At 33.3% G+C, this 22,673-nt stretch overlaps 5 protein-coding genes across 12 annotated transcripts in view; 3 read left to right on the top strand and 2 right to left on the bottom strand.

The window, feature by feature from the left end:
• The window catches only part of LOC109853151 (chromosome-associated kinesin KIF4), a 13,276-nt gene extending 4,841 nt beyond the window's left edge, over positions 1 to 8,435 (bottom strand). Inside the window, exons 1-14 of one of the 2 annotated variants that reach the window (XM_020424977.1) lie at positions 8,271 to 8,435; positions 7,502 to 7,727; positions 6,978 to 7,416; positions 6,615 to 6,880; positions 5,277 to 5,723; positions 4,813 to 5,191; positions 4,332 to 4,698; positions 3,945 to 4,239; positions 3,740 to 3,870; positions 3,588 to 3,656; positions 3,416 to 3,475; positions 2,727 to 2,918; positions 2,448 to 2,627; positions 2,063 to 2,326 (exon numbers count right to left, since the gene is read on the bottom strand). In XM_020424977.1, the coding sequence (XP_020280566.1) occupies positions 2,261 to 2,326; positions 2,448 to 2,627; positions 2,727 to 2,918; positions 3,416 to 3,475; positions 3,588 to 3,656; positions 3,740 to 3,870; positions 3,945 to 4,239; positions 4,332 to 4,698; positions 4,813 to 5,191; positions 5,277 to 5,723; positions 6,615 to 6,880; positions 6,978 to 7,416; positions 7,502 to 7,727 (3,117 nt within the window). In that variant the 5' untranslated portion in view covers positions 8,271 to 8,435 and the 3' untranslated portion in view covers positions 2,063 to 2,260. Of the gene's footprint in view, positions 1 to 2,062; positions 2,327 to 2,447; positions 2,628 to 2,726; positions 2,919 to 3,415; positions 3,476 to 3,587; positions 3,657 to 3,739; positions 3,871 to 3,944; positions 4,240 to 4,331; positions 4,699 to 4,812; positions 5,192 to 5,276; positions 5,724 to 6,614; positions 6,881 to 6,977; positions 7,417 to 7,501; positions 7,728 to 8,270 lie in introns of those variants that run through there. The other variant, XM_020424978.1, reaches the window with a different exon arrangement.
• Positions 8,436 to 9,654: 1,219 nt separating this feature from the next.
• Positions 9,655 to 13,206, top strand: LOC109853174 (odorant receptor 13a-like). 4 transcript variants are annotated; one of them, XM_020425017.1, is made up of 10 exons: positions 9,655 to 9,679; positions 10,123 to 10,463; positions 10,539 to 10,658; positions 11,093 to 11,210; positions 11,363 to 11,624; positions 11,702 to 11,827; positions 11,899 to 11,989; positions 12,140 to 12,276; positions 12,360 to 12,492; positions 12,583 to 13,206. In XM_020425017.1, exons 2-10 carry the CDS (start codon positions 10,320 to 10,322, stop codon positions 12,631 to 12,633), a joined length of 1,182 nt encoding a protein of 393 aa, XP_020280606.1. In that variant the 5' UTR covers positions 9,655 to 9,679; positions 10,123 to 10,319; the 3' UTR covers positions 12,634 to 13,206. The 4 variants fall into 4 exon arrangements, with proteins under 4 accessions (XP_020280606.1, XP_020280605.1, XP_020280607.1 ...); XM_020425016.1 differs by having other exon boundaries at positions 9,663 to 9,679; positions 9,893 to 10,463; XM_020425018.1 differs by lacking the exon at positions 9,655 to 9,679 and adding an exon at positions 9,840 to 10,083 and having other exon boundaries at positions 10,163 to 10,463.
• An 857-nt stretch (positions 13,207 to 14,063) lies between these two features.
• Positions 14,064 to 15,747, top strand: LOC109853175 (odorant receptor 22c-like). 2 transcript variants are annotated; one of them, XM_020425019.1, is made up of 6 exons: positions 14,064 to 14,364; positions 14,438 to 14,560; positions 14,694 to 14,784; positions 14,889 to 15,031; positions 15,131 to 15,263; positions 15,326 to 15,747. In XM_020425019.1, exons 1-6 carry the CDS (start codon positions 14,132 to 14,134, stop codon positions 15,374 to 15,376), a joined length of 774 nt encoding a protein of 257 aa, XP_020280608.1. In that variant the 5' UTR covers positions 14,064 to 14,131; the 3' UTR covers positions 15,377 to 15,747. The 2 variants fall into 2 exon arrangements, with proteins under 2 accessions (XP_020280608.1, XP_020280610.1); XM_020425021.1 differs by having other exon boundaries at positions 14,889 to 14,932.
• Positions 15,748 to 17,257: 1,510 nt separating this feature from the next.
• Positions 17,258 to 20,384, bottom strand: LOC109853168 (dual specificity mitogen-activated protein kinase kinase 6). 3 transcript variants are annotated; one of them, XM_020425004.1, is made up of 7 exons: positions 20,236 to 20,384; positions 19,870 to 20,051; positions 19,456 to 19,621; positions 19,133 to 19,369; positions 18,803 to 18,982; positions 18,492 to 18,709; positions 17,356 to 18,408 (listed from the first exon to the last, which is right to left on the bottom strand). In XM_020425004.1, the coding sequence occupies exons 2-7, from the start codon at positions 19,932 to 19,934 to the stop codon at positions 18,264 to 18,266; spliced, it is 1,011 nt and encodes a 336-aa protein (XP_020280593.1). In that variant the 5' UTR covers positions 19,935 to 20,051; positions 20,236 to 20,384; the 3' UTR covers positions 17,356 to 18,263. The 3 variants fall into 3 exon arrangements, with proteins under 3 accessions (XP_020280590.1, XP_020280593.1, XP_020280592.1); XM_020425003.1 differs by having other exon boundaries at positions 20,214 to 20,384; XM_020425001.1 differs by lacking the exons at positions 19,870 to 20,051; positions 20,236 to 20,384 and adding an exon at positions 19,728 to 19,851 and having other exon boundaries at positions 17,258 to 18,408.
• A 163-nt stretch (positions 20,385 to 20,547) lies between these two features.
• LOC109853135 (CCR4-NOT transcription complex subunit 11) lies at positions 20,548 to 22,645 on the top strand. The gene is made up of 2 exons (XM_020424956.1): positions 20,548 to 20,598; positions 20,667 to 22,645. Exon 2 carries the CDS (start codon positions 20,670 to 20,672, stop codon positions 22,041 to 22,043), a length of 1,374 nt encoding a protein of 457 aa, XP_020280545.1. The 5' UTR covers positions 20,548 to 20,598; positions 20,667 to 20,669; the 3' UTR covers positions 22,044 to 22,645.
• The last annotated feature ends 28 nt before the right edge of the window (positions 22,646 to 22,673 follow it).

Consider the following 22,673-nt stretch of genomic DNA (forward strand, 5'->3'; position numbering starts at 1 on the left):
AGCGGTTGCTCCAGTTACTCGACCCATGGAGCCTTGCATCAAGCATTCTAATGTCTCTTGAGCGTTTGTTACATCTTTTTCAGTTATTCCGACAAGTTTTATGTTTTTTCCATCTTCTCTAATCTCTACAACCGATTGCTTTCTTTCTTTAGTGGATAAAAGATCGTACAATTGTTCCTGGTACAACTCTATGAATGATGCTGTGACTGTAAAGGTCCACTCTTCCTTCTTGACTTCAATTGTCTCAAATATATCGTCTATAATTCTCGGTATAACACCTTTCTCTTCTTCTCCCATATAATTAGTACCCATTGAATGGGTTTTCCCACTTCCAGTTTGTCCATATGCCAATATTGTAACATTGTAGCCTAAGAAAGAATTAATATATAAAAACATATATCCACTAAATGATATTGAATCGTAAACCAATAAATTCCGAGTCCGTACAACTGCATATTTACCAAAATAATTGTTTACTGATCTAATACACAACTTATTTGTAAAACAACAATTTGTACTTAAAATAATATTTACCTTGAAAAGTACTATCTATCAATCGTTTAACTGCTATATTGTACAATTCTTCCTGACCGACATCCGGAGAAAAAACATAATTATATGTGAATGCTTTGTCTGTATTACTAATTCGAACTTGTGGCTCTCCAGGAATCACATCTAAGCAGTTTTGACAGTTGTTTTCAATCTCACTCTGTAATAAAGGTCGTATTCGAAGAGCAACACAAACAGTATCATCTGACATCTGTAATTAGAAAATATTTATTAATGAAACATAGAAAATTGTTTAGAAAAACAGCACATAAAAAAGTTTTTACATCCAGCAATAAAGAATAGACATTTTGGTTTGAATAAAAAATTAAATTTTAATTTTGGACTGTTACGTATTACAAGTTTAAAAAACTGATCAAATTGCATAATAATATCGTCTCATCTCGTGTCTGATCTTGTGAGAAACCTTAGCAAGAAAATATTTTTGTTCTACTTACTTTTGTTAAAACGTGTATTAGGCCTTGTTTATACGGGCAATAACTATTAACTTATGCCGGAACTTGTAAAATTCAACTATAGGATTTCAATGCTTCTGTTTATACGAAATTGCTGAATGCGTATAAACAGAAGTATTAAAATCTTACAGGTGACCTTACCGGTACCGGTATAAGTCAACAATTATTGCTCGCATAAACAAGGCCTTACTTAGTTCTCGGTAAGTATGTTCAGGTATTTTAATTGTCTAATATTTAATTTATTTAATTTACCTTTTATTAACAGCCAATGCAATTTAATGTTGCAATAACTCAGTGGGCATAGACGAGAGACCCATATGCCAGTTTATTAACAGCCAAAACTGTTTAGTTCAATGTGAAAACGACAAAGTGAGAACAGCGGACTATCCGTTAGTATACCATGGTGTATAAGTATACTTACACCATGCGTTAGTACACCAAAAACAAGGCGGGACAAACTCAAACTCACTCTTGAAAAAAGTGGGGACAGTTTTCAGCGCCGTCAGGATCACATTCTTTGCAAACTAAAAATAGTAGTGGGGATACCGGTACGCGTACGTAGATAAAATGAATTATAAGTTCTGAGAGTAATTAGTAAATTTTTTAAACCGTTATTTCTATTATATAAAGTTACATTAAAAAATAATTATACAAAAAAATGTTTTTATTTAATACATAAATAAAAAGCATTTTATATAAATTATTTTTCTGTAATTCTATATAACAGAAATCCTTACATACAATAACAACTTAAAATGTACACATACATTCACACAATATACATTTACAAATGTTTTTTAAATATAAAAACATCCGCACTATATGTATACACTGCATTATATATCATCACACTTGCTTATCTTACTCTTGCTCTTGCTTTAGCCAGCACAGCAGCCAGCACTCAAGAAATTTAGCATACTTAAAACTACTTAATTTTTATAAAAGTAATTTATTAACATTTTTGATTGGAGCATTGTTTGATCATAGAACAAATTAAAAATCTTTCATATATTTATTTTATTTTGAAGCAGAAACTCGAGATATAATTTACATTGCTTACTATCATTTTATAAAATAATTATATTAACTATCTATTTTTTATAAAAAGTAAATCAAGTGAATAAAATTTCTATATACACCATTTCATGATAAAAGGCATTACAAAGCTATATATAAATATAGAATAATATGGATAAAAAATTATGTATAGAGATACCAATTTCCAACTTTTTCTTTTTCTAAGTAGACGTTTCTTTTTCTAATTGGACATCAGTTTTTATATCTGAGAACAGTTGCGTAGATACCTGCAAATAAATAATACATAACATAAGAAAATGTGTACATATATTATTTTTACAAACACACAAACGCGCACACACACTCGTTATAGCATAGAATATAGTACAACAATTACATATAACTTACGTTCTCTTTATCTTTGTTCTGACATAGCTCTGGATTGCAATTACAATCTGTACACATGACATCATGTTTACGACACATGCATATTTTTGTAATACACTTTGTTTTACAAGTACATTTAATTTTGTCGAGTTCTAGGCTTCTACTGTAAGTCAATCGTTTGACCGAAAACTTTGATTTATGCTAAACAAAAAGCAAAAAAAAATCGCAAAATTATTGTTACAAATACTTTTATTTGGATTAGGTTTTTCTTCCCTAAACATCATCTCCGAGCATTATTACCTGTGTTTTTCGTAAACGATTGTAAATCGGTGTTTTTGTCCAATCTGGATCGTTATCAACATCGTCTTCTATCGTCAAACTGTCATCATGTATTAATACTTCGTCAAATTCAACGTGATTTTCTTTTCTACTTCTTTTTTTAGATAATGATGATTTCTTATTTCCTTTATCCGAGTTATTTTCTGTCAAAACCTAAAAAAATACAAATTATATACACAAACTGATTTCATATTGACAAAATGTGTGAAATACCTTTCTTTTTTATATTTTTTTTCGACAAAACATTATTTAATATAACAATCTTTATTTGACCCACTGGTCTCGCGTACTAAGTGCGAGGGTACCGTTCTACAAACAGAAAAATCCCGAGTTCGAACCACACCTACGAATTTTTCCAGTCGAATGTATCGATTAGAATGCGAACTAAACCGGGCCTTCGGTGATGCGGAACCCTCATCTCAAATCTTGTGGGTCCATCACACTCACCAAGGATTCAAGTTTGAAGGTTGGACGCTACGCTAACAACCTTGCCCCGTAAAACTTGTATTGCGAAATAAACTACGTTTGGACTAATCATCCGACTAGCTGAAGTTTGTCGCAAGCAACAAAGGCAAAGAAATTGTGTTGTAACCCTATGTTTCTGAAGAGAAACGCGAATAAAGAAAAGAAAAATATATTTATTTACTTACTTGTCCATTCATTTCCACCTTCCGCTTGTATTCTTCTAACTGGACTTCTAAATTCTGGCACTTTTTTTTAAATAGAAGTTTTAAGAGAAATTATTTGAATTTTAATATAATTATATACAATATGTATTAACATACAAAAACTTATTTACCATAACTATCTCTATATACTCACTTTCTCAATCAATTCCTTCTCCCGTTTACTAGTTTCATCTAATTGTATTTCCATATTTTGATATTTTTCCTTAAATATAAGTTTTCAAAGTAGTTTTACATCTTAATACTTTTACACTTTAATACCTGTATATATAAAATATATATACTAACTTTAAATCCTTCATTTCTATACCGTTGTTCCTTCTTGTCTTCTACAAATATGTGACATGCCGTTTCGAGTGCCACCTTAGCGTCCGTTGTTGTGCGTACTATCATATTCCATTTGTTATTCGCTTTATTCTCTAAGAAATTTATTTTTTAATTAAAGTCACATTTTTCCATTTACATGCTTTAAATAATCTCATATACATCTTACCTTGCTCTGACTCGAGAATTTTTTGTTGTAGATCTGTAATTTGTGTATTACGCAATTTCACAAATTCACTCAGACTACACAGTTCTTCTTCGTTTGGATCACTAGACCGTTTCAACTGTTCTAACTGACTCACTAAAGATGCTCTATCTTGCTTCAATTTTTCAAGAGAATAGTGCGCATCTGCAATGGCCATCAGTACTTCTATTTCTCGAGCCATCCATACTTTTATTTCATCCTTGCCATTGGCCTTTTTCTCCTGACGTTCAATCGCTCTTTTCTGCATTTCCAACGCACTCTGCGAAGAAGTTGTTCCAAATAACAGCCATACACAAGAAAAACACTAAGAAACCACAAGATACATCTTCTTGACTACATAAAAACACATACCTTTAATCTTTTGTTAGCAGCAAATGCCTCTTCCATTTTTCTTTTAAAAACGTTCTCCTGTTTATTATGCGCTATTTTCATGCGCACCATTTCAGTGGCTCGTTTACGATCTTGAGACTTTAATCTGTTTATTTCCTTCTCTTTAGATTGCTTCCACTTGGTAAAATTGTTTGCGTCTATGCGCATTTGTCTAATAAGTTTTACTCTTGTTTCTTTTAGCGATTGTATTTCACTGGACAGTGTCTTGATTTTAAAATCCTGTTTTTCTTTCGCTTTCATTATTTTTGTCGTTTCCACATGCTTGCGTGTTAATTCTGCTATTGTTTTTTCACATTCTTGTAGTTTTTTACGACGCATCTCAGCCAATCTGTAAAAAACAAGAATGTTGATTGGTAAAAACTATAAATGATCTAATTACTTATACGACAATTAAAAGCCTATAGTTTAATCTCTACGGATGCTGATCTGTAATATAGCTTACTTGGAGCTGACGTTCTGTGANTGTATTACGTGTAAATGTTCTTCTTTTTCGGCATTTAGCCGTTTAATTTCTTGTTCTAGTTCCATAATTTTTAATGTATGACTTTCTGCGGTTAGTTGTGTNGCATTTTTTATAAGTTCCGTCACGAGACTTTCCTTTAGCGCTAATTGTTTGTTAATGTTGTGAACCTCGTTATTCCGTTCCGTCTGGCGCAACGTGTGTTCCTCTTCCTTTTTGTCAAAATAATCCAAACTATTTTCGTTATTACTTACTTCTTCCGTATTCTCACATATTTCTAACATATTTACACTATTTTTCGAATTAGATATTTCATGATGTATGAGNTCTTCGCATGTTTTTCTTGCATCATTCTGAATATCTGAAAACAATAAGCACGTGTTTTTTTTCCAGAGAGAAAATACCATACGTTTTATTTGTGCAAACATTTGAGATCTATTACTCACCTAACAATATTTCGTATATCGGTTTTAACTTATTACACATTTCTTCGCTGACCTCAGAGTGGATCNAACTAAATTCCTGTAAGACCTGTTTAAATTTATCTACCAGCAATGCTATGGACGATTTCATTTTTTCCCAAGCATGTTCACCTATTTCGGATCTTTCATGCATGATAACAGTTTCCACCAGATTCGAGTTCAACGTTTCCGTTATATCTCGNAGCTTCTGTTGCAACATATTACATTTCTCTTCAAGTTCTTTGTGTTCTTTCGGACACGTTAGACCAAATCCATCTTGAGTCACAAGACCAGACCGCAATTCTTGCACTAACTTGTTCAAACGATTGATCTCGGCTACTTTCGGATCTTGGTTCACTATCGGCTTGTTCTTTATTTTGCGCGCGCGATCCGCATANCTCAATGTACTAAGTGTCTCATCCAAATTGTAATCTGCAAAAAAAAATAGTAATTGAAGTAGGTCTAGTTTGAAACTTGCATTTATAATACAACAATACGTTTTCAATTTTACTTAGTCCACGTCAGCCGTATGTTTATGTAAATATGTTATTGAAAACATATTAAAGTAAGTTCCACTTGCCGTTTGCAACGCTCATGAGCATTACGTATCTTTGATTACCTTTTGATAAAAAACAAGGATGAAATAATTCCATTTGCAAACAGCAAATGGAACTTACCAATTAAAACATACCGTCCACTAAGTAACAAATAAACGAAATTGTGAAAAATTTTAAACCGTTAGTATGAAGTACAATTCAATTACAGTCGAACTTCGATAACTTGAATTTGAAGAAAAAAGCTAAACTCTTCGAGTTGTAGAAGTTTGGACTTATCGAAGCTCTTGTTTCCTTTCCGCGTAGCGGAAGGGAAGAAACAAAATTTTCGTCTTATAGAAGTTTTCTTATAGAGGTATAGAGGTTCGAGGTATTGAGGTTTGACTGTATTTAAACAAGACCGGCTTAGTGGTCTCGCGGCCTGAGTGCAGAGACTGCGAACCCGGAGGTACCGAGTTCGAATCCGCTCACCACCTAAAAAATTTTTTCTGGGCCGGTCTCCTTCAACCAAGTTTACCGGTTGATCGGCGAACTAATTCCAAACCTCCAAAACTTAATTTGGGTGTAATCCCGAATTACGTTCTTTCTCACAAAGCGATCATAGTCACAAGTTTTCGAGCACGAGCCCGACACAGATATGAGCATGCCCATTGTGAAAGATGCTCGTGTATCGCACGATAGTAGTAAACTGTACAGTATGTAGTTGGTGGTAAATCTGTTAATGAAAGATCGCAGATTTTTAATAAAAAAAGATTTCCTCGCAACTCACCAGCAGGACTCACACAGGCAATCATTAATGTCATAGAATTGCCACCTAAAGAATCTTGTAGCAATCGTGTGAGTTTACTATCTCTATAGCCAATGTAACTCCCAAAAGAGCCATCTCCAAGTTGAGAGATGACATTGCCCAAAGCCAGCAGTCCTTTATTTATATTCACTCCTTCTTTAAAGCGCTCTCCTGTAGCCTGTGTTTTTTTGCTACGCTCTGAACCCGCTAAATCAACTAAATGAAATTTTGCAACTGTTGCTGTATTTCTGTAAAGAAAAAAACCTAGATTATATCTTGATTCTCATAACTTTGACAGATGAAATGAGANATAAAAGAAACACTGCAAATANAACGTTTACTCACGCATCATCTTTCTTTTGCTGCTGTATACATATCGTGAATATTGCGTGACTGCGACTGCTCTGTGCGTTCATAGCGGTTGCTCCAGTTACTCGACCCATGGAGCCTTGCATCAAGCATTCTAATGTCTCTTGAGCGTTTGTTACATCTTTTTCAGTTATTCCGACAANTTTTATATTTTTGCCATCTTCTCTAATCTCTACAACCGATTGATTTCTTTCCTTATTGGATAGAAGATCGTACAATTGTTCCTGGTACAATTCTATGAAAGATGCTGTGACTGTAAAGTTCCAATCTTCCTTCTTGACTTCAATTGTGTCAAATATATCATCTATAATTCTCGGTATAACACCTTTCTCTCCTTCTCCCATATAGTTAGTACCCATTGAATGGGTTTTCCCACTTCCAGTTTGTCCATATGCCAATATTGTAACATTGTAGCCTAAAAAAGAAGTAATTTTTTTTTTTTTTTTAAGAATATACAACTTATTTTTAAAACAAAAATATATACCTTAAGTAATATTTACCTTGAAAAGTATTGTCCAACAATCGTTTAACTGCTATATTATAAAACTCTTCTTGACCAACATCAGGAGAAAAAACGTAATTATATGTGAATGCTTTATCTGAATTGTTAATCCGAACTTGTGGCTCTCCAGGAATCACATCTAAGCAGGTTTGACAGTTTTTTTCAATCTCACTCTGTATTAAAGGTCGTATGCGAAGAGCAACACAAACAGTATCATCTGACATCTGTAATTAGAAAATATATTTATTAATGAAACATAGAAAATTGTTTAGAAAAACAGCACATAGAAAAGTTTTTACATCCAGCAATACAGGATAGACATTTTGGTTTGGATAAAAAATTAATTTTAATTTTGGATATTTATATATTTTACAAGTTTAAAATTACAACTTTCAAACATATTACATGTTTAAAAAACTGATCAGAATGCATGATAATATCCTTAAATTATTGTGACTAACTTCTCACAAACTTTAAAATCAATTTGTTTTTTTTTTTTCAAATTTTTTGTTTTACACAAAACTGCAAAAATGAGCACAGATTGATTCTTTTATCTAAATCTGTGAGATGATGACGCATGTAAATTAAGTAATTACTATATATCAGTATTTAGACAACAAGCCTGTACTATGTACTTCAATATTTAAAAAAAATTGTTTATTATAATCGTTTGTAATCTTATTTCCATATCCAAACATCTCGTGTCTGATCTTGCGAGAAACCTTAGTAAGAAAATATTTTAGAAGAAAATATTTCGTTCCACTTACTTTTGTTAAAACGTGTCACCTAGTTCTCGTGACGTATGTTTATGTATTTTAACTGTCTGTCTATTTAAATCTTTTAGTAACAACCAGCTGTTTAGTTCAATGTAAAACCGACAAAATGAGAATCGCGGACTATCCGTTGATACACCAAAAAAACCGGCTGTTCGCTCGCACGAAAAGACGTTAAACTTGAATACATTTCAAATTTTTGTTTCTAGCGCAGTGTTGTCAATTCCTCTTCATTTGTCGAACGACAACATTTGACGTACACGACGATTGGCTTGTTGGTGGAAAAACTCTAGAATTTTCCATCTGCTAGCAAATCGGCAGACTTGGTTGTTTGAATTCTTCGCACACGCATTGGCTATTCGATGCAGGATTGTCGGCGTCACAAAAAGTCCCTATTCAATATTAACCAATCGGGTACTTCCATTGTTTTTGTACGTCTCACTTTTCTCTATGAGCAAAACCGGCCGAATGGCGCGTGTTGTGTATTATGTCATTTTTCGAAAATTGATCTCGACAGAAATTGTCTTTCTGTCTTTTGTTGCCACATTATAACGCCAATTAAAAAGCAAACGCTGACTGACGAATACGGAACGCCGAAATAAAATAATAACCTACTGGTGATGAAAGAGGCAAGTTGATTTTCAGATTAGCGATATGCAATTGTATACGCGTTGTCAAGTTTTATCTGTCTAGAATTAATGCGAGTTGTTAATGTAAATATTTCTGCAAAGTGTAACAAAATTGTATATATGCAAATAATGTGAATCTAAAACATCTGAATTAATATAATAATAATAGCGATCAAAGAATAAAGTTTACACTTAGCGTTATTTTTTTTATACGTACTCATATAAATAACATACGTTACTATAATTGTATGTAGTATTTAATTTATCGATTGATCAGTCAGTTAATCAAATTTTGAATATAATAATAATTTTGTATATGTAATAGTTCGAAGAAAGTATAAAATATATAAGTAGATAATTTATACTAATAAATAACACATTTGTTTATACTCATACAGCACAGTTCATTGCAACTATATTGTAAATTGCAATGCAACATTACAAAGACATTGTGTGTGTGTGTGTGTGCAAAGATATAAATCCACAAAATATTAACACACTTCTAGCAACATAACATAATAATTTTAGAATCATTGTAAACTCGAAAGTTTGTAATGTGAAATTATAATAATTATGTATCTTAGTAGTCAAATATTATAATAAAATAATTGTTGATAAAATATTTTATTGTATATATAAAAGAAATGTGATAGCAGTTAAGATATTGGCTCGGTATAAAAATTCTAAAAATAAAAACATGTATTTTTAAAGATTTTTAACATATCTACAAGATATTTTCTGTTTTAGGATGAAACATATGAGAAGATATGTGAAGTAAGGAAAACCTTTATATAAACAAACGTTTGCGCAATAATTTTATATCTAAAATATATAATATAAAGCTATACATAAATAATATATATTTTTTAAAATTAAAGTATTGTATTTAATGTTTATATATTATTACAGTAGTTTGTTATTTTTTAAGTGTGTTTTCGACAAGACGATATGTCATTATTTTTATTCGTACAATTTCCGTATATACAGAGGTATTTTGCGGATGTATACATCTTCGCCACTGTTCGATGCTATTTTATGTAGAAATAAGTAGAAAGAAATTTCAAAGCGAGGAAATTTCGTTCTCGAAACAGTAGATAAAATTAAGCATTCTGTTGATCGATGCGTGGTATGTGGATGTTTAACAAACCTTTCCTCGTACGCTATATTTAGTGTCAAAGGTATAAATGCCATACTAATTTCTTTGATCCCTGTAATAGCTACGTGTCACACATGACTGTGAACGGAAACATGTTGCAGTACGGACCGTTATACACGTGTGTGAAATTTGCATTATGCAACACGCATTTGAGGCCTCAAACTCGTCTCTGTTGGAAGAAGCAGGAAGGGAGCGTGGGTAAATTGAAATTAGTCATCTGTGCGAGGTCAGAGACAAAAAGGTTCTTTCGTAAAAAGTATGAATCCGAATTGCAATCATTATTACAATATCGTTGAAAAAGTGTCGTCGTTGACCGGTCAATGGCCCTATCAAAAATCAAGAACAAGACTGCTCGGTCTGTGCCTGGTGACTTTGAGCACTTTCTCTATGATCGTGCCACAGGTATCGGAGAGAGATCATTTTCCTGAGATAAAACTCTCTCTGAAATAGAAGAAATTTTTGCAACCTCGTTTTCAGATGGCCAAGTTAGTCAAGTGTGACGGAAATTTAGAGTGCATTTTTCAAACTCTGACAGCGTATCTGTTGACGATTGTGACTTTGGTAAAACTGTACACATGCTACTTTAATCGATGCAAAGTAAGTTGTTTGTGTTTCACGGCGAGAATATTTCAACCCTTCGTCCGTAGACTAGATGACTTCCAGATCCACTCAAATTGTTCATCTACAATTGTGGATTCTAGAAAAAATAAGTTTTTTTTAAATGTTTATATTTTTGAAACTACTGAAGATTTTTTCGCAAAATCGTTCAAACTTTCGATTAAAAAGTGAACAAATATTGATTTTTCGCGAAGATATTTGATCTTAAAGTCGCGTGGGCCTCACAGACAGTCTACAGTTCTCGTAGGTTTTTTTTAGGTCTACAGTCGAAAAATTAAATTAGCAGAATTTCTTTGTATATACATACACATGCTGAGAGAGAGAGAGAGAGAGAGAGGGAGAGAGAGAGAAAGTGATACATTTATTAGATTAAGAACAAAAAAAAAGATTATTAATTGATGCAGTACTCCTAGATGAAAACGCTCGTTGATCAGTTGTTCGTCGAATGGGACGAACTGAAGACTCCGGAAGAATACGAAATTATGAGGAGATACGCTGAGAACGGCAGGAGATACTCTTTGGGATACTCGTGTGAGAGAGAAAACAAAGTATTAGATTTCCGCGGTTTTTGTTTGTTTGTTTTTTTTTTTTTTTACGATTGTTTTGCTTTTATCTCTATTCGTCTTGTTTACTCGACCGTAACAATAAGTAGTCTTGAACGATGCTATATCTGTGTGTTGCAGTATATATCTTCACATCCACATATCTGTTCATGTGCGTGTCCCTCATACCTCAACTGTTGGACGTTGTAATGCCCCTCAACGAGTCCCGTCCTATACTTCCCGCTCATCCAGGACATTACTTCGTCGACGAGAGGAAATACTTCTATTATATTTTCTCGCACGCCATTGTAGCCTGGGAAATCGCCGTGACCGGTATAGTTGCCCACGACTGCATGCTTCTAACTTTTGTTGAATATATTTGTAGTATCTTCACTCTAGTCGGGTAAGAACAAACATTTAATACGTACAATATACGGGTGTTAATCAAGTTGTTTGTCAAAGTGTACCATATGTTCGCAGAGTTCGACTTGAACGACTGACGTCCAAACACGCTGATGCTGCGAATAAATCTTTGCATTCTCGTAAAATTGACACGTATCACAATCAAATTGCGTTCTCAGTACATACGCATCAGAAAGCTTTGAGGTAAATAAAAATAAGCATTTGGAGAGCTAATACAACGCTATTGCTTTTATATGTTTTGCTTTTGGAAAAAGATACGCTCAACTTCTTGAGGATACGTTTTCGACGACGTTGGCTGTACAAGTAGCGCTGAATACAGTAATGATCAGCATTACGTTGTTACAAGTATGTATTTTATTAAGAAGATATTCTCTCTAGACACGAGCAAAAATATTTTTTGCATCAGACGCATAAAATCACAGTTTTGTAAATTATATATTTTAGTTAAGAAAAACTTATAAAATTACAAAAAAAATGTTATTTCCTACTTTATAGATTACGCAAGAAAATTCCGATATTTTTATAGCAACAAGATACGTAGTGTACGTGGCTGCTCAATTGATTCACTTGTTCTATCTCAGTTTTGAAGGACAGAAGCTGATAGATCACAGTCTTCAAACGCGCAATAAAATGTGAGACGATAGATTTCATATGATATATTGATCATATAAATTTCTTTTTTTTGTTTTTAAATAGCATTACTGCAATATTGCAGCTATAATAGTTCGTGGTACGAAATACCTCCAAAGTCGCAGAGGATGCTTCTTTTTGTGATGCAGAAAACTCTTCAACCTGTTTTTCTGACCGCCGGCAAAGTGTACATTTTCTCACTGGAGAGTTTCACTACGGTAAATATACAATTATATCATAAATACTGTACTGTTATCTATATATCGTACTAAAATTGTCTCTTACTAATATACGTTCGTTTTTTAAAGATCCTACAAACTTCAATGTCGTATTTTACGGTGCTCTCGTCTTTAGAATGATCGAACACAAGTATGTTTGCATCCAATCGTGAAATTATTTAATTCTTACTACAATATGTGTGAGACAAAAGTTTATTACCAATGTGCGAGCAATTCGTGTATGTTGCAATAGCAAATTGTTCGTCTCCATGTTGAAGTATACGTTAATCTTGAAATATAAAATAACACTTTAAGAATATTTTTAAAGTGATTTTTCATACGCATGATATGAAGGAGAGAAGACACTTAGAACATAAAAATATATGAAAACAACGCGATTATTACGAACTTGGTTTCTTAATTCCAACACACTTGAAATATTGTTACGCTAATTTTCGTTGCTCGAGTGAAGAAGGCGTCTTCCAGGAACGCCGGGTAAAATATTGATTCTATCGACCCTCGCGGGGAATATAAAAACACAACCTGTCGGCTCCATTTAGCATCTGTCTACCTTGTATTTAGCATCAAAGACAAAACTAAATTCTGGTGTACTCATGTAAATGCTACTTATATCCCTGTAAGAGCTATGTGTCACTTATATTGACGGGCGACAGCATGCTGCAATTATGCAAAAACAGACATGTAGTATTTATTCGGGACGTACGGTCCGATATGTTTGAATATAATATTTTCGAGAAAATCTTTCTTTGCCGCTTGTATTTGCAAAATAAAATAATATCTACTAGTCTGTTGTACGATGTCAACAACGGAAGACCGTTTCTAAACTATGGATTCCACTTGGAGTCATTATTACAATGTTGTTAAGAAAATATCGTCATTGGCCGGTCAGTGGCCCTATCAAAACCGGAACATGAAGCTATTCTGCGTGAGCTTAATAACTTTGAGTACATTTACTTTAAATGGTCCACAGGTAATTTATTATTTTTTTTTTTTTTATTGCTTTTCTCACACACACACACACACATATATATATATATATGTTTACTATAAATGACAATATTTTTAGATTGCCAAGTTCATAAAATGTAACGGAAACATGCAATGTATTTTCGAAACTATGACATCAATTATGTTGGCGACTATAAGTTTGGTGAAGCTATATACGTGCTATTTTAATCGCTACAATGTATTGCCGCATATTCTCAATCTAGTGAATTAAAAAACTCTGAAAGCATTTGCTTTCTTTTGGCTTGGCTAATTTTAAATAATTATCTCGTATATTTCTCTGCTGTTTTTAATGTTCGGAGTGTTTAGAAGATATCTTTTACTTTAGACTTCCACTATACTTATGTCGCTATAACGTAACATGTGTTAGTGATCAATTAATTTTTAGATGAAAATACTTGCTGATCATTTGTTTGTCGATTGGAACACTTTAGAATGCGCGGAGGAATATAAAATTATGGAGAAGTATGCTGAGAGCAGCAGGCGATATTCGTTGGGATATTCGTGTAAGATTAAATAAATAATTTATTTGTTTTGTTTGCGAAAGTAAAATTTACGATTATATCGTGTCTTTGTCTGTACAGTGTACTGTCTTACAGCCACATATCTCTTTATGTCTATATCTTTCATACCGCAACTGTTGGATTTTATATTGCCCCTCAATGAATCGCGTCCGATACTAATGACATATCCAGGATACTACTTCGTCGACGAAGAAAGATATTTTGTTTATATTTTTTCCCATTCTATCGTGTCGTGGGAAATAGCTATGACCGCGTTAATTGCTCATGATTGCATGTTTATGACTTACGTTGAACATGTTTGCAGCTTGTTTGCCGTGGTCGGGTAAAAAGATTACTTTTTTATAAACAGGACACGAGTCGAAATTAACATATGTTTAAATACGATCTATTTATAGATTTCGTTTCGAAAATTTAATGTGCAGTAGTAGTGAAAAAGAAAAGCTTGTAAATGCTGATTTAGATGTCATCTATAAGAAAAAAATTGCGGTTATTGTACATACACATCGAAAAGCTGTAAAGTAATTATATAGAAAATAAAATAAATATATAAGAGTTAAATAATCAAGTAAAATAATAATTTATCTCTAAATAGAATACTCTGTAGTTTTTTATGTAATTAAAATTTATATGTCATTTTATTATTTGTTATAGATACGTAAAACTTCTTGAAAGCACTTTTACCATACCTTTTGCTATACAAATATTGATAGTAGTAATAACAATGAGTGTTACTTTGTTACAGGTACGTGTTTATTTGATAATAAATTTATATTTCTTTCTCTTTCTTTCTTTTTGTGTATGTGAAGAATTAAAATGTGTATCTTTTTTAAAAATGTACTGCTGCAGATCGCGCAACACAATGATGACAGCAATATTCTAGAATTAATAAGGTATGTGTTGTATGTTATTGGCGAGTTGATCCACTTGTTTGTTCTTAGTTTCGAAGGACAAAAGATAATAGATCATGGTATTGAAATACGTAACAAAATGTAAGGGATCTCTCTTAACGTATATCGATCAATTTTCCATTGATTGATTAATATATCGCAAATTTTTTTCGTATTCTTTCTTTTTTTGAAACATTACAGATACAACAGTTCCTGGTATAAAGTATCCAAAAAGTCTCAAGAGCTACTTATATTAGTGATGATGAGAACTCTTCAATTGAGTTTCTTAACTGCCGGAAAAATGTATATTTTCTCTCTGGAGAGCTTTATGGCGGTAAGTATAAGAATTATTGTATAAGGATGAACGTCTTTTATGAGGTTTTTTTGTTCTCGTAGGTTTTACAGGCTTCGATGTCATATTGTACAGTACTTGCAAACTTTCAATAGTGTTATTTCTATATATTCCAATCATACATGCGATACCAAATATTATATATATTTATATATACATCATACGGCGTCATATAGAAAGCGATATGTTCTTATTATTTTTGTGTTACAATTATATATTTTGCAAATGGAAAAGTTTTATCGTCAAAAAATGAGCCAAATAAAACGTTATATTAATATGTCATATATGTGTAAAAGAATTTTTAAAAGTCTCTTTTTTAAAACTTTGCCTATTGATAACGCAGGTTTGTCCGTTTCTACTTTATAATTAATCCGGCAATTGTAAACGATATATATTGTCGCGTTCCCGCAGCGATATATATTATAGCGTAAGAGAAATAAAATTCAGAACAGTTTCAATTTAGATATAAGAAAAAACTTACAATTGTAAAATGTTTTTCTGTAGCTTGTAGTTTTTTTATAGGCAGAAAAATTTTGATATGCTTGTCACCAAAAATACGTAATGTCGTTACTAATTGTGTTATTCGAATGAAGAAGTCTTCTAGGAAAACGCCGAATGATAATATTGATTTTATCGATCCTCGCGAGAATGTAAAAAACAACCTGTCACAGCTGCATTTAGCATTTGTCTGCGTTGTATTTAGTCGAAGATAAAACTAAATGTTTGGTATACCCGCATAAAAGCTACTTATATCCGTGTAGGCTATAATAAAGGTACCTTTACTATACCTTTTGCTATACAAATAGTGATAATAGTAATAACAATGAGCGTTACTTTGCTACAGATATGTTTGTTTCTGATAGAAAATTTTTGCTTTCTCTCTTTCTCTGTGTACATAAAGAATTAAAATATGTATTTTTCAAAAGTATAAATATATTGCTGCAGATTGTACAACACAATGATAACAGCAATATTTTAAAACTAGTAAGATATGTGGTGTATATTATTGGCGAGCTGATCCACTTGTTTCTCCTCAGTTTTGAAGAACAAAAGATAATAAAGATCATGCTATTGAGATGCGTAACAAAATGTAAGGGATCGCTCTTAATGCATTTCTGAGAGAGAAAATTCGATAATTTCTTTATACAGTGACTAATATATCGTATATTTTTCCGAAACGATACAGATACAACAGTTCCTGGTATAAAGTATTCAAAAGATCTCAAGAGCTGCTTATAATGATGCTGATGAAGACTCTTCAATTAAGCTTTTTAACCGACGGAAAAGTGTACATTTTCTCTCTAGAAATACATCAAGTATGAACTTTATGACAGTAAGTATAAAAATTATCATGAACGGAAAACTCCTTTTATAGAGTTTTATTTTTGTAGGTTTTACAGGCTTCGATGTTGTATTGTACAGTACTTGCAAATTTTCAGTAACGTTATATGTACGCCAATCACACACGATGCCAATTATATATATTTACATATAATATATATATATATATATATATATATATATATATATAATATGTATATGTATCATGAGGCGTCATGTAGAAATCAATATACGTATATCATTAGTATTTTTGTGTGTTACAACAATATATTGCAAATAGTTTTATCGTCAAATGAGTTAAATAAAACGTTAGATGAATACATTCTAAGTGAAAAAACCTTTAAAATTCTCTTTTAAACACTCGCCTATCAATAACACGGTTTTGTCTTTCTCTATCTTATTAGTCTAGCAAGTATAAATGTTACCGATATATTTCCATAACAACTATAGTGTCATTTGATGACATACGCTGCAATTACTTCACACAATAATAGTGTGTTTGCAACTTTATACCTATGATACATATTTCTACCGCACGCAGGTTCTGAGGGTGCCCATATGACACCGATATTACCGCATTATTATTATTATGAATCATAAATTACAACTGCGTCAAGTAAAAGATGTTTTTCATATGAAAAAGTAAATTTACACAATATTCTATAAACGGAAAACAATAAGAATGTGGAAAAATTCAATTCTTTAATATTGAGAATTCATTTTATTTAAGATCATTCAAATAATCGTTTATTCGATGTCAATTTCTATTACATTATGAGGCTAGAATATATACGTAGAAAAAAGTCAACGACTTTTCCAGAGAAGACTCCCTCACCTCTACAATAAACGTTACTCTTCTACACTATATGCACACACAAAAACAAACATCAGAGTTACAAAATTCTGTTTTTATATATCATTCTAACATTATTCTCATCGCTATTTATATATGACTAATATAAATTTTGGAGCTGTCTTCTAGGCAAAATAGAATTTTGATTATGGATTATTATTTTATTACTATGTACAATTTTTAATGTTATAATAAATTCGTTGGTCTTTTAAATCTGTTTCTATGAAAGTATATGTATATATATAATAATGATACTATTATTTATTGTTACCACAATGCTATGAACTTACACTGTTCTATCAGGTAAAAAAAATATCTATGTGTAGTATTTTATCAATTTCCTTCAGTATGACAAGAAAATTGCAAATTGGATTAGATACAAATTGGCTGCGTTATGATAGTCACTGCCAGTAATGGAAATCTATATCACACGCGACGTAAAGTACAGATTTTTTTATACTGGCAGTGAGCATCGGAACGCAGTTATTATTTTTCGAGGCCAAATTATACAAATACATACGTATGTACTATAATTACATAATAAAAATAAAACAGTTAATAGACATTAATGAAAAAAAACAATGATAAAGAAATTATTTAACACGTTCACTGCCACACATAAATCTGGCGCAACGTGTCAAGCGGCCATTTACGATTTCAACACACAATGATCGAACAATTCGACAATATAAATTACATATGATAATGCGTGCCATTAAATAACCATCGAAATGGAATAGAACAGCAAGTCAAATTACATTACAAGTTATGTCAAAGTAGCATGTGTACTATGCCGGCTGTTCGGCGTCCGGTAAGTCTAGAATCTCTCCCACGAATTCTGCCACATTCGTGTCCTTCTGAGCGTGTTCCGTAATGAAGTTGAGTTTCAGCAATTGACTATAGTTTGGACGGGCAGTGTAATCCTTCATTAGACTGAAAAAACGGGACGCGCACACATGAGATTTTTGTGAGTGAGTAACAATAAGACAATCTTGTTACAGGAGCACCGTATTTACCATTTATTGATAAATTCCTCGAACGAGGATGAAAATTTTCCAGCAGGCAGCTTCGGAGCTTCGTCCTTTACCACCTGTTTCAGTTGTTCGAACGGAGTGCCCCAAGACTCGTATGGAAATTTCCCCGTGGCTAATTCAACAAGGGAAATTCCTAACGACCAGACGTCAGATCTGATGTCATACTGTGACGGGTTACCCGACGGGTCTATCCTTTCTGGCTACAAAAAGGATAATGGTGAAGAAGAAGGTATATTGACGAGACGTGCGCAGATATAAATCTTCAACGTCAACAAAATCCTACGACTACGTACAGCCATGTATGGTTTGCATCCTGCGTCAATGGTTTTAGCAACGGAGTCTACGAGGTAACCAGATATACCAAAATCGCATATTTTTACTTCACCTTTCCGGTTAATTAAAATATTGCTAGGCTTAACATCTCTGTGAATCACCCGTAATTGTGAATAGAGGTAATCCAATGCACTTACTACCTGCAAATTATTGTTACAATAAAGTACATGTATTTCTTATGTTATTTAAGACATAATATTGCATATATAATTGACGGAATAACATGAAAAAAAACCATGTTGTTCCTAATTTGATATTTATAAAAGTAAGATCAAAGCATATATGAGTACCGCAAATGCCACTTTTCCTAAGATATCTTCAGGAATGGCACGACCGTGTTTATATACTTTTGTATAAAACTTATCAAGGCTCATATCCATTACTTCCATGCATATCCACACATCTCCTTCTCGAAACAAGGCTCCATAAAATTGTACTGTGTAGGGACATGCTGAGCTACGCATGGAAATATCTAAATCCATAAGTAATCTCTTCTGCTCTTGTGTATTAACAGTTGCAGTTATTCTCTATAAAAAAAAAATATTAAACATGTTCTTTTAGAAACAATCGTGTTATTTTACAAAACATACAAGATCTCATTTCATCAAATTACCTTTACTGCCATAATTGTACCACTTTGTTTATGCCGCACTTTATCAACAATCCCATATGCTCCACGTCCAAGAACACACAGTGTTTCTAAGTCATCGGCCTCCACAACAAATGTCTTGTCGTCTATTGTAATGGTAGTTCGTTTGTCTAGATTCCTCGGGGGTGTCCTAGAAAAATTTCCAAAATATAAACAGAAGCAATATATATGACTGTTGAAACTGATAAACAAAAATTGTTTTACGCAAATGATAATGATTCTTTTTGAACATATACCATTTTATATCAGTTTTTCCAATTCTCAAAAGCAAGTATATAATAGACAGATATATACATAGAGAATTATGTTTGAACGTAGCACCACACATTGCAACATTGTCACAGTATCCAACAAAAGCGTTATCACTGTTTTACATACACTGGTACAGGTGCTTCCTCGGAGACCTGTAATTTCAGGTTGCGTTTTCCACGACGTAAAGCCATGGTGCCGAGCTGCGATCAGTCAGAAGCAGCTTTGCCCGTGCCAAATCCAGTACTGTGTTTCCAAGACAGTCAAAAAACGTAATTCATGGCCTGCGACGAGGTAGAACGTAAAGCGTTCTGAAAGAACAAACGGTAAATTTGACGGTTTGCACTTTAGAACGGACGAACGTCCGCGCCGATGTTTAGGTTTAGGTTAATCACAGCAAAGTGATATGTGTGCGAAACGTCTCTCTTGTTCGCGTCGCGCGAACAAATTGCGTATACATTAGCGTCACTTACTCTGTGAAAAACATCACGCTACCTCAACGAAATCGTTGTGAGAGAAACCTTCGTGTCTTTGTCGTCCTCCGTTGCCCATATATGAAGTTTTTAGCAAACTCAAACTACACCGCGTGAAGTTAGTCGCGCGAAAATACCGCAGGATAGCAGCAAGCAATCGTGCAATTTTCCTGCTAGGGATGGGAAAAGTCAAAATGGCAAACACTGTAAACACTAGGCCAATCATAGACATTTGTAATACACCACCAGAAGGCTCTGCTTGGTTACTGGCAGAACTGAAAATCTATAGATTCACGTCACGTATACTATAGATTGTTCAGTACTGCCAATAATAATCGAACAGGGCCTGGACTGTGCCTTTGACTCGCTACAAGCGGAATGACAGGTATCTTGATTTCAGCGTCTGCCAATTCAAACGCTTAATAAACAAATAATTTTATTTGCATAACGAAGAAGATGACGTTCTCGCCGAAAGATTTGGGAAAGCTGTTGGATTTACTTGAGGAGGAAAATTTGGACACCAGCCTGGAGAGTCTTTGTAACCAGTTACATCAAACATTTTCCAAAAAGGATCGCTTTAACGTGGGAACAACGTTGTTGTTGCATCTTCAGCATATTGACCTGCTCCCGAAACATGTTCAAGTTCAACGTGTTATTGCCTTAACGATGTTGTACGACTTGTACAGAGGCGAACCCTTAGCTTCCACACCTTTTGCCAGTGTGTTTGTACAAGTGCTGAAACCCCAGGAAGATGCTAATAACGGCAATCCGAAACCACCTGGTCACACAGGTCATATACCGGTTCTGTCTCATTGTGAGAAGAATCTGCTGATTAATTTGTTAGGATACAATCAGAAGGATATTATGAAAAAAACACCTCGTCAAATTGTGGACGAGTTATCGTATTCTCCTATACCGTCCATCGATTTAACAAATCTGCAGTTGCAGTTGGCTGAACATCAGTCCGAACTTCCCGCTATTAGCAAATGTGGAAATCCCATAATTCTGCCTGATGCCGATCTCACAAAAGTTAACGAATTTGACAAGACTTGTGTTAGAAATCTAACAGAAAATCTTATCACCGGTGATCCACCTTTATCCAGACAGAGCTATCGTCCTGAATTTTTGAGACTGGTACCGCCGCTCTATCACTCCGCGAACGAAATAGCCTGGTTCAATGTCACGGAACCGACGCAATTCACGATCGAGTACGACACCAGTATGTGCGTGTCAAATTGCGCTGGTGCGGAAGCTCGCAAGCTAATGGGAAAGGCTTTCAAGAGTGTTCTAACGTTACAGCAACAACAACACCTGGTCAACGAATTGGAAAAAGATCCCAAGCTTGTTTATCATATTGGACTCACACCTAGCAAACTACCAGACTTGGTTGAGAACAATCCTCTCATTGCTATTGAAGTTTTGTTGAAGCTAATGCAATCTAGCCAAATCACTGAGTACTTCAGCGTACTAGTGAACATGGAGATGTCCCTTCACTCCATGGAGGTCGTGAACAGACTCACGACTACAGTGGATCTGCCGACGGAATTTGTACATCTGTATATCAGCAATTGCATATCCACTTGCGAGACCATTAAAGATCGTTATATGCAGAATCGCTTGGTGCGGCTTGTTTGCGTGTTTCTGCAGTCTTTGATAAGGAACAAGATCATAAATGTTCAAGAACTGTTTATCGAAGTCCAAGCGTTCTGTATCGAATTCAGTCGCATCAGAGAAGCGGCCGCGTTATTTCGGCTTTTGAAGCAACTCGAATCTGGCGATACGGGTGGACTTAATGCTCCGCCGACAAAAAATAAAATAGATATGTGTTAATATCGAGCTTATGCAAATAGAACGTTTTATTATTCGTAAAAATTCGCAAAGGACAATTGATCATTTCAGTTCCAGATTTGTACTTTATGTAGTTACTTGAAAACAACAACTTGTGAGAGAAAATGTTTATATCGCTTATTGAGCTCTTTTTTGATTATACGTAAAGAATATTATGCTGAAACACTACACATCAACGTGTCTGAAAAAAAAAAAAAAAAATTGAAGTTTATTCTAAAAAATATATATGTATATACGATTTTTAATGTGCTTATAAGCAGATTAAAGTTTGCAATGTGTATTGCAACATGAGAAATGATACATTTGGATTAAAATGTGTGTGTTTCAAGTTATTTAGAGTTTTATACATATTTTCTATATATGTTAATAAAATGTGAGCTCTATAAAACACTCCATTGTGTAATAAACAAATAAGCGTCTATGTAATGGATTGTATAAATTATACAATTAAATTACACAATTTTTATGCTTTTGTACTTATTGTAACTTCATACACATTTCAAAGTACAAAAGAAATCAATCACATAGTAACAAATATTATGTAACGTTTAATTTTGGTTTATATTCTACAAATCTTTATTAATGTATGTATTTTACAATGTATGTATATAT

The sequence above is a fragment of the Pseudomyrmex gracilis genome, unplaced genomic scaffold (genome assembly GCF_002006095.1).
Source record: "Pseudomyrmex gracilis isolate BER0280 unplaced genomic scaffold, ASM200609v1 scaffold_44, whole genome shotgun sequence".
Taxonomy (NCBI): domain Eukaryota; kingdom Metazoa; phylum Arthropoda; class Insecta; order Hymenoptera; family Formicidae; genus Pseudomyrmex; species Pseudomyrmex gracilis.

Bases quoted from the DNA above. Each gene is read 5' to 3' on its own strand.
- LOC109853175 (XM_020425019.1), top strand. From the start codon at position 14,132: ATGTCTATATCTTTCATACCGCAACTGTTGGATTTTATATTGCCCCTC. The intron at 14,561-14,693 runs GTAATTATATAG...TATTTGTTATAG, and splicing joins ACACATCGAAAAGCTGTAAA to ATACGTAAAACTTCTTGAAA. The intron at 15,264-15,325 runs GTAAGTATAAGA...TTGTTCTCGTAG, and splicing joins CTCTGGAGAGCTTTATGGCG to GTTTTACAGGCTTCGATGTC.
- LOC109853135 (XM_020424956.1), top strand. From the start codon at position 20,670: ATGACGTTCTCGCCGAAAGATTTGGGAAAGCTGTTGGATTTACTTGAG.
- LOC109853174 (XM_020425017.1), top strand. From the start codon at position 10,320: ATGAATCCGAATTGCAATCATTATTACAATATCGTTGAAAAAGTGTCG. The intron at 10,659-11,092 runs GTAAGTTGTTTG...CAGTACTCCTAG, and splicing joins GCTACTTTAATCGATGCAAA to ATGAAAACGCTCGTTGATCA. The intron at 11,625-11,701 runs GTAAGAACAAAC...ATATGTTCGCAG, and splicing joins AGTATCTTCACTCTAGTCGG to AGTTCGACTTGAACGACTGA.
- LOC109853168 (XM_020425001.1), bottom strand. From the start codon at position 19,819: ATGTGTGGTGCTACGTTCAAACATAATTCTCTATGTATATATCTGTCT. The intron at 19,370-19,455 runs GTAATTTGATGA...TTTTTTTTATAG, and splicing joins GTACAATTATGGCAGTAAAG to AGAATAACTGCAACTGTTAA. The intron at 18,983-19,132 runs GTACTCATATAT...AATAATTTGCAG, and splicing joins TAGGAAAAGTGGCATTTGCG to GTAGTAAGTGCATTGGATTA.